Below are 9,742 nucleotides of genomic sequence, written 5' to 3'. Positions count from 1 at the left end.
AAAGCAAGGAAGACATCTTGCCTACTTCACCATTATTATTGTGAGTTTTTCCTACACATGTTAATCATTCAAAGATTTTTAATCTTTAGGGCACGAATATCATCCAAAAGAGCAATCATTCAAGAGTTGCTGATGATGAAATGATTCATCAAATCGAATCTTAGTAGGGCAAGGAGTTAAGTTTGCCCAATAATAGAGGGTGCAAGACTGGCCAAACCCGAGGTCAAGTGGCTGTGCAGTGTGAAACTGTGAAGCTTATCCTCACCGCGAGTGAACAGAGAATCTCCAAGGACAGACCGAAGGAAGACTCGGAACGAGTACACCGAGCTTTCCTTCTCTCCCACTCTCGCTTCTGCGGCAGCTTCTCTTACCCTGCGCGACCACCGCCTTCCCCCGCCGCCGGGAAGACAAAAGGTGATATTTTGACGCCTTACTCGATGTCCGCTTCGTCCAGTGTTTTCGGAAGCTTCTTGAGGGCGTCTATCGGGTGATCGTTCGACCAGTCTCGCATCGGTGAGCGCCTCCCGTCCGCATGACCCCCCGTCGTGCCGCAGTCCGGCGCAATCGCCGTCGCAGTCTCCGGTGTGCTCTGGTGAGCTCCGGCGGCGGCGGTTTGGGAGGGAGTGAGAGGGTGAGAGGCGGCATCCCTGCGTCGGTTGCGGAGGATGTGGGTCGCGTACGGGGTGAGGGAGGAAACGGAAGGGATCTTGAGTGTTAATATGAGCTCGAATGGCTCAAAATTAAAGTTTTCGGCAGGTTGTGATTTGGTGGGCTTTCACCATATAGGAATTTCGTTTGTTCCTCTTTGGGGCAGGAGCTTTCTCTATGATTTGGATATTATTTCCTTGGGATTTGACCTGAATCAAATCCCTGGTTCAATTTAATTTGCTTGTGATATGGGGTGCGATGAGCTTATAACTGGTAACTTCTCTTCATGTGCAAAGAAGCAAGGGCTAGATTAATTTGTAGTCCCTATTTCCATTTTTTGCATCGAAGCTAGATCTTTGATTTATAACGATACTGAGGGCGTTAAGCTTGGGGAGTTAAGTTTTGTTTTGGCTGTTCTTGTCGGGGCATTAACTTTTTTACCACCTACTGGACAGTGCATTCCAAAATGCCATCCTACCAGATTTCCTTTCCCAGATGCCACCTGGGTCCATATTCAGTGTGAGGCTCGGTGAAGGAGTGGGAGACCGGGGGGAGTGAGAGGGGGGGGGGGGGGGGAGCCAGAGGAGAGAGGGGCGCCGGAGAGGGTGACCAGCGGTACGAGAGGCCAGGTGGTGCCGGACTCGGCTAGGGCAGTGCTCACGCAGGGCCGCGGCTGGGCCAGCCGAGTGGCGCGGCGTGGTGCCAGCGGGTCGGTTCGGTGGCGCGGTGCGGTGGAAAGGGGGCGGCTGTGCAGGAGGCTACGACGGTGGAAGGGGATGCACCGAGAGGGGGGCGGGAGAGCCAGAGAGGCTGAGATCGGCTGGGAAAGAAGGTTCGCCGGCGGCACGCGGGTGGAGAAGCAGTGGCGACTCCGTGGCGGAACGGCACGCGTGCGAGCAGTGACGCGCACGGGGCGGAGCTGCAGCGCGATGGCGCAGGTGGGCTGTGTAGTGGCGTGCTCGCGGCCGAGCAGCAGGCGGCGTGGGCTGGCGGCGCACGGGGCAGCGCGGCATGGCGCGCTAGCTTGCATGGCCGAGCGGGGCGGCGACGGGGGCGTGGCGGAGTGTGGGGAGCGAAGTCAGCCTTGGCTGCTGCGTGGCGGAGCTGCGCGGTGGAGACCAGACCAGCGTGGCGCAGTGGAGTCCGATGGGCCCGGGTGGCATCTGTGAGAGGAAATCTGGTAGGATGACATTTTGGAATGCACCATCCGGTAGGGTGGCAAAAAAGTTAATTCCCCGTTCTTGTCCAATCAACTTTTATTTTTTGTTCTTTGTTTGGAGTTGGCAAGGAACCATTGTTTGTTACCAGTTCTTTGTTTTTATTTCCTTTTCTTTGTTTAGATATATTTATTTACATTTGGTGTATGTCTTGTACTGAGGTAGATATACAGGTGGTGAGGCATGGGTGATTTCAAAGAGATTCAGATGTCATCATTCTAGTAGTGTAGTGCTTTAGGTATTTCATGAGTGCGCAGATACACGTTTCTAGTATTGCAACTTGTTCTAGATCCGGACACAATTTAGGGGTGTGGCTAGCTTTTACTTTTGAGGCAATTGCCGGCCAATGGAGGATGAGGGAGCAACTTTATAGGTTTTGACATTTCATAATTAGGGTAAATGTGTAATGTGGAGTTGAACTTAAAAGAGTTTGTGTTGTCTTCAAGAATGTGTATGCTGGAACGAAGCTAGGCACTGTCCTTAGTTGAACACTTGTACTAGCAACTAGGATTGGACTTGCATTTTGGTCTGTAAATTTTGTTCTCTTGTAGTTGAGAATTTTATATATAAAGAAAATCCTGAGAAAGAACATTGTAGCCCATTAGCTTAACTAATGTTGTGTGCATGGTTATAGCCAAGTTATTGTATTCTGTAGAAATTTGTAGTAGGTATATGGTTATTTTCGGTATTTCTTAGGAATAAATAGTAGGTTTTAGGTGTATGATTTTATAAATGATTTGCATTTATGTCAATTGAATCCGAATCATGCAATGGTGATGAAAAGGGGTGATTGGCATTCTCTAGTGCCTTCTCTTGCACTCAGCTTTATTAGTATACAGAAGATGAGATACTGGATTAATGTTTAGCGTTTGATAACTAGTCATAGGATGTTTGTAAATGTTAAGACCGTGGGGAATTCTGCAAGGGTCTAGGATTTATTACGCTAAAAAATAATGACATCTTCGACTATCACAAGGATCAACTCCATCATGACTAGCCTGGAATTTTTTATTTGTCCTTATTTTAACTCGCAAATGAAGAAAATTATTTTCCAGTTCTTCTCTTTAACATAAGTGATATTAGGTAGGTTTTTAGTTCTGCCGCTTGCTTGGCTTATGCTTTCTCATCATCTTTTTAGTTGGATTTGTGGGTTTCATCTCTAGCCTACCCCAACTTGCTTGGGACAAAGGCTTTGTTGTTGTTGTTGTTGTTAGTGATTTGTGATATCTCAAATGAATGTAAGTTTGAACTCTGATTTTACTGATCCGTGATAGTTTATAATAAACACTTGACAGGTGCCAGTTGCTTCAATCTAATTGTGGCTCCATGAACCTTTGTTATCATGTTATTTGGAAATTCTTTGTTGATATTACTTATTCAATGGAGAAATACATTTCTTATTGGGTGCGGTTACAATCTGTATTATTGTTTTTTTGGTGTCCACATTTTTGGCACGGTCATATTTAGGAAATTGTGTAGGTCTGTTAGGTTATGTCTACCATAGGGAAAGAATAATTTAAATTTGAACAAATCTTATCAGTAGCCAATGCCTTGCCACATAATTTACTCCTATTTATTTCTTGACAATTTAGGTGCCTTTTTTTTGCCATTTTTTATTCTGCTGTTTATAAGAAAAAGGTGCTTCATCTCTCAGGTCTTGGCTAAGTTTGACCATGTCATGTTTGGCTTGCTGTGGCGGCGAAGACACTCAAGGAGCACCTGATAATGGAGGTCCATACCCTGGTGGCTACCCAGCAAGTAATGTTCCTCTGAATCATTTATGTAACTTAGCATTTCCTTCAGATGTTATCCACAGACATATTTCTTGACTCATTTCCAAACTACTATCTTTAATAGTTGACTGTAAAATTATCCTGAATATTGATCAACCTGCAGGGAGTGATGCTTATCGCACTGCTGATCCAACTCCCAGGGGTCCTCAACCTGTGAAAGTGCAGCCAATTGAAGTCCCCACTATTCCTGTTGAAGAAATTAGGGATGTGACAAAGGGTTTTGGTGATGAAGCTTTGATTGGTGAGGGATCTTTTGGCAGAGTGTATTTTGGTGTCCTAAAAAATGGTAGAAGTGCGGCGATAAAAAAGTTAGATTCAAGTAAGCAGCCAGAACAAGAATTTTTGGCGCAGGTGCGCACCGATTTTGTCACATGAATTGTGCATCTTTGCTAGTCTTTTTCCTCCTTACAAAATGTGTGTACACTCTGCAGGTCTCCATGGTATCAAGACTTAAGCACGACAATGTTGTGGAGTTGCTTGGCTACTGTGTTGATGGAAACACCCGTATCCTTGCTTATGAATTTGCAACTATGGGTTCTCTCCACGATATGCTTCACGGTATGACTCCTTATGCTTGTAGAATCCATTGTTCTCCTTGGTGATAAGTTTGAAATCTATTATATACATGAGCTTCTTTCCTGATACCTGATGAGTATGAATATTAACTCCACAGGACGGAAAGGTGTGAAAGGAGCTCAGCCTGGTCCAGTCTTATCTTGGACACAACGAGTGAAGATTGCTGTTGGAGCAGCAAAAGGCCTTGAGTATCTTCATGAGAAAGCGCAGCCTCATATCATACACCGGGACATCAAATCCAGCAACGTTCTTCTGTTTGATGACGATGTAGCTAAAATAGCTGATTTTGATTTGTCAAACCAAGCTCCTGATATGGCAGCTCGACTTCACTCAACCAGGGTTCTTGGAACATTTGGATATCATGCGCCTGAGTATGTGCAGTTCTCTTTTCAGTTTTATGAGTAGCTGACCACTTTTGCTTAAATGTTGAAAACTTCGGTGTAGGTATGCGATGACTGGACAACTTAGCTCTAAGAGTGATGTCTACAGTTTTGGAGTTGTTCTTCTGGAGCTCCTGACTGGAAGAAAACCTGTGGATCATACATTACCAAGAGGACAACAAAGTCTTGTGACATGGGTAAACATCTATATTGGCCATTGTACTTTTGCACAATTCTACAGTTAGAAGTTATATTGCATCTATGAAACATTTTACCTCGTGTGTTTCTTGACTAACCAAAGTACTTGCTATTTTAATGCCTGAAGGCAACACCGCGGCTTAGTGAAGACAAAGTCAGGCAATGTGTTGATTCAAGACTTGGAGGGGAATATCCTCCTAAATCTGTTGCAAAGGTATGGAAGGATATTTAGGCTCTGGTTTGTGTGAGCTTTAAAGTGGCTCTTAGTGATGAGCTATTTTCTCAGAGACTACCAAAAGGAGATTTACATCCATCATGACAAAGTATCTACTTACATATGATTTAAAATTATAAATAAGACAAAAACCGATGGCATGTTAGATGATTTTCTTCTATATTGTTGTCTACCCTCACTTGATCTTGAACTTTATATTGCTTAATGGTTTTGAAAGGCTTATTCATCTCATTTTCGTATTCCATGTGTTCTTTGAATAGTTTGCAGCTGTTGCCGCACTGTGTGTGCAATATGAAGCGGATTTTCGACCGAACATGAGCATTGTCGTGAAGGCACTCCAGCCCCTGCTGAATGCACGTGCATCCAACCCTGGTGAACACACTGGATCATAATCTTCACATCACCATTTGTGATGCAAAATATGCATTGTCAAGTTCTTTTTTTATTTTTTTGTGGAGTAGCTGGGTGTCTGGCTAGCTGTATGTAGATTCGTGTTGCGATCAGCTTCTTGCCTCAGTGCCTCTATTCTTCTGATGTGATGCAGGATGAGCGAGTGACTGCCCTTGCTTTGTACCTGGCGCGAGTGTCTAATTCAAACATTGAAAAAATATATAAGTATGGTCTTTGGCTTCATGCAGTTCACATTGAATGTTCGTAAGGAGATATTTCTTTCTCCTTTGCGCATTGCTGAACACAGTAATACAGTTTCTCAATGCTACAATGCACCCAACGGGCCATAACTTGATTAACTGTTTGCTTATGTGCAGTTACATTTCATCTCATGGACGTTTGATGATTTTAATGGTATTTTGATCCTTGAGCTAGAGTAGCCTCAGATGCGATTTTATTTTTTTTAAAGTTCGTCGTCACCTGTTGCGGTTGAAAGCTCATACCCCTTCTGCCTGGTTAGTTCAGGCATCATGAATCAGGAACAAAGATGTCAATGGATCAATGCCTGTTTTAACCTGGCAGTCATGTAGTAAGGTACCACCATAATTATACAGGCAGAACATTCTCCGGAGTCCGGACACTGCAGGTGCCAGAGGACCCTAGCGCTAAAATAAACGAGACAACGCGTCCATTACAGCAGTAACCGCTACACTGGATGGATTTGTCACAATTCAAAATTACCAAGTTAAACTGGTTTGTAGGTTTCAAATATGGCTTACATGGTATAGTATAGTTACATTGATTTATTTTTGAAATAGGAAATAAAACATCCTACTAACAATTCTTAACAATATAGTTAGTCTATAGGTGTCGAGACCGGTTCAAGAAAAAAATCAATCTCATCCGTGTACTGAGTCCAAGAATCAATCCTAACGCATAGTGACTTCATTGATGATAATCATTACAATATCCATACTTAATCGAATTGACCGTCTTACAGTGACATTCAAAGGTCGAAGAACCACTGCAGCGGGAACTAAATGAACTATGAAGACTCTAATCATTTACAACTCTTCCACATGCATCATCAACGTAGAAATCATCTTCAGCGTACTCCTCGATACCCTCTCCAACTGTGTGTTTGGTGATAGAAAGAGTGAGCATTTGTCGTACTCAACAAGTTGTGAAGGAAATAGTTATGCATATAAAGGTTTTAACAAGAATATGGCTAAATGACTCTTTTGTATAAAACAACATTTAAGTAAAATAATTTGAAAAGCGATAATAATTAAGTGAATAGCAAATCACCTCAAGGTTCCATCCCTCTTAACCTAACCAACTGACCACCTCAACCAAGGTTGAACAACAAACACCTCAACCATAACTCCCACCACCAAAATTGAACTACAGACGAACTACCTCAACCACGATTCCCACCATCGTGACTGAACCACACCTCAACTATGGTTCCCACCGTCATAGTTGACCACACTTACTAAACCATCCAGATATAATCATGATAGGTTTTCTATACTGCTCATGACTATGAGCACGGCTGAATATTCAGTTTTAACTCTGCAGAGGTTGTACTTTACCCACAAGACTTATCATCCCATTTTGCTGAGCATCCATTGGCCAACGGATAACTCTTACACACTACCGAGGTGTGCGCTAGGAATCCACTATAAAGCCTTTACAATGCCCCCTCTTAGCACACGTCTAACCGCTAAGGTTTCATTGCTGCGTGATTCCACCTGAACAACGAAAGCCCCCTCTTACGCCTTTCGGATCCCAAGACATCGTCCATTCACCGCTCTTCTGTCTGGTCTACACTATGCTGAGAGTAAGCAAATTACTTGGCTAGGCTCATTCCATTCTAGGCTTGTGGTTGTACTATAAACATATAAAAGACGCTCCATGAACCAACCCTTAGATTTAAGCAAGACTACCACTTTCCCAACCATACATCTCATCATACCACCTGCTCAAATCCCTATACCATGTTGCTACAAAAATTATTCTATCATATTTTATCATTGTTGCATAGAACCATTATTAAGTTCGTGGAACAATTATCATAATTACCATCCAAACCAAAGCTAAGCATCATCTACCCATCTATGACCCAAAACCGTACTATGATGACAAGAATGATAAGGGGAAAACTAGGGTAAAACCTAACACTTGGGATTCCTAATAAAATTATTAGTATGCATGTTTGTAAAATAAAACATTTGTAATACTGGGATAAAAATGATCAAGAACACAACTTGCTTTTACTGAATTCAGTTGGGTCTTCAAAATCTTGATCCTGCAGACTTTTTAGCTCCTCCTGAACGTTGGCGTCTACTCGCAACATACGTAGAAAAACAATAAAATATAAAAACCAAGATCCAAAAAGAACCAAACATCACACAACAAATACTATCATCACAAGATTACACCATTCCAGACAATTCAGCGAAAGAACGGATCAGAACAGAGCTACGGTTTACATGTTATGATTTTCTAAAGATTAGAACATGACTAAAAAGATTATCTACAAATAGAATTATGTTGCTAGGAATTTTCTATGATTTTTTTGGGATTTTTTAGAATTTCCTAGCATTTATTTGAATTATTAAACTCTTTAAAAATATTAAACATAATTAAATAAACCTATAAAACATCATTAGAAATTAATTTCATATTTATTATTATTATTTAGAATTAGTTTTACACTGAAAACTACTTATTGCATAATATTTAGGCTTTATGATGTCATCACGGTAATAAACAATGAAAAAGAAAAACAAGAATGCTGACTGGGTATCCTTTGCTGAGAAGGCATGACACGCCAGGGAATTCACCGATGTGGCATCCGATGTGGCAAGGTGAGGTGGCGGACCAGCTGACTAGGTTTATGAGTTAACATGTGTCATATTCGGATTGGCCAACGAAGGGGTATGAGAGCTTCTAATCTCAACTCTTGGTCTCGGATCGGATGGCTCACGTGCACTAGCTCTCATCTCCGGCTGAACAAAGGCAGAGGCGATGACTTCCACGATGGCGCAATGCCAGAACCTCATCAGAACAGTGCTCCAACGATCGAAACTCAACGGCGAGCGGCTGAAAGGATCGGGCGGCACGAGATCATACCTAGGGGACACGTCGACGTGGGAGAGGCTCCAGAGAGGCAGGCAACGGCACATGGCGATGATTCTCCTTGGTCAACATTGTAGATGGTGCTCCGGTGGCGAATGGTAGTTAGGATTGCTTTGGGAAGCTTCCTTGCGCTCTTGCGGTGCTAGAGAACTCTTCAGAGGCAGCGATCGAGCTTCAGCGTGTGAGATCGACGGTGGCGGCTCTCCTCACCAACATGGCGATGAACAAGCTTCTCTCGGTGATTCTCGGCTCTAAACCGATGACTTGCTCTAGGATGCTCTAGGGGAGGGGTCTAAGGTGCTATTTATACCTGAAGGAGATAGAGTTTGAGGGTGGCTCAGCTTTGATTTAAACGGCGATGGCATCTACTCGGACTCCAATTTGAGTTCGGTTTTGATTGGTAATAGGGCGTACTCGTCCAAGACTTTTGCTTATACGTGAGCTAGCAAGTTTCTAGAAGCTCCTCTCCATCGTATGCGTGTCGGGCTTCATCCTTGGCTTGTGGCCGGCACGATCTTCCCGGTAGTGCAGCACAGCGGTAGAAGAGAGCGGGAGAGAGAGAGAGAGAGAGAGAGAGAGAGAGAGAGAGAGAGAGAGAGAGGCTAGAGGTAGGGGATGAGCTTGGTGGGCCAGGCAAAAGAAGTGGGATGTAGCCCAGAGAAAGAGAGAGGAGCGGATAGATTGTGGCGGGTTGGGCTGAAACCGAGAGAGGGAGAGAAGGGAGATTGGCTTAGCTCAAAAGCTTTTCTATTTCTTCTCTAATTTCTCTCATTTATATACACTTGTATAATTATATATACAGCATATATACTACCTATACAAGTACATTAGCTCACATAATCAAGCAATCAAAAATATATGCATATTGTCGGAGAGTGAACTCCTGTCGCAGGGATCCCGAGAGACCCCTTTTTAGAGATTCGGCCGGGGGGATGATCCTGAAAAAACTTGTTTGGGAAATAAGCGGGAACGGAAATAAATGCGATGGCTGGCGGGAGACGATCACCCTAATGCAAGAAAAAGTGGGTACGCCGGGTTTTAGACAGGTTCGGGCCGCACGGAGGCGTAACACCCTACTCCTGTATGAACACTATATTTATCCTTGAAGGGAATTCTTCAAGGAGGTATCTGGTTCTAAGGGGAGAGCTGTTTACAAAGAGC

At 43.4% G+C, this 9,742-nt stretch overlaps 1 protein-coding gene across 2 annotated transcripts; it reads left to right on the top strand.

The window, feature by feature from the left end:
- Positions 1-224: 224 nt before the first annotated feature.
- LOC133900031 (pto-interacting protein 1-like) lies at positions 225-5,871 on the top strand. 2 transcript variants are annotated; one of them, XM_062341116.1, is made up of 9 exons: positions 225-414; positions 3,520-3,623; positions 3,762-4,009; positions 4,090-4,216; positions 4,332-4,605; positions 4,679-4,811; positions 4,940-5,026; positions 5,308-5,419; positions 5,592-5,871. In XM_062341116.1, exons 2-9 carry the CDS (start codon positions 3,539-3,541, stop codon positions 5,594-5,596), a joined length of 1,071 nt encoding a protein of 356 aa, XP_062197100.1. In that variant the 5' UTR covers positions 225-414; positions 3,520-3,538; the 3' UTR covers positions 5,597-5,871. The 2 variants fall into 2 exon arrangements, with proteins under 2 accessions (XP_062197100.1, XP_062197092.1); XM_062341108.1 differs by having other exon boundaries at positions 5,308-5,684.
- The last annotated feature ends 3,871 nt before the right edge of the window (positions 5,872-9,742 follow it).

This window comes from Phragmites australis, chromosome 2 (genome assembly GCF_958298935.1).
Source record: "Phragmites australis chromosome 2, lpPhrAust1.1, whole genome shotgun sequence".
Taxonomy (NCBI): domain Eukaryota; kingdom Viridiplantae; phylum Streptophyta; class Magnoliopsida; order Poales; family Poaceae; genus Phragmites; species Phragmites australis.
This window is presented reverse-complemented; position numbering and strand designations above follow the sequence as displayed.

Coding starts and splice junctions, on each gene's coding strand:
- LOC133900031 (XM_062341108.1), top strand. CDS start 3,539: ATGTCATGTTTGGCTTGCTGTGGCGGCGAAGACACTCAAGGAGCACCT. Junction 4,217..4,331: donor TCTCCACGATATGCTTCACG/GTATGACTCCTT, acceptor TTAACTCCACAG/GACGGAAAGGTGTGAAAGGA. Junction 5,027..5,307: donor CTCCTAAATCTGTTGCAAAG/GTATGGAAGGAT, acceptor TTCTTTGAATAG/TTTGCAGCTGTTGCCGCACT.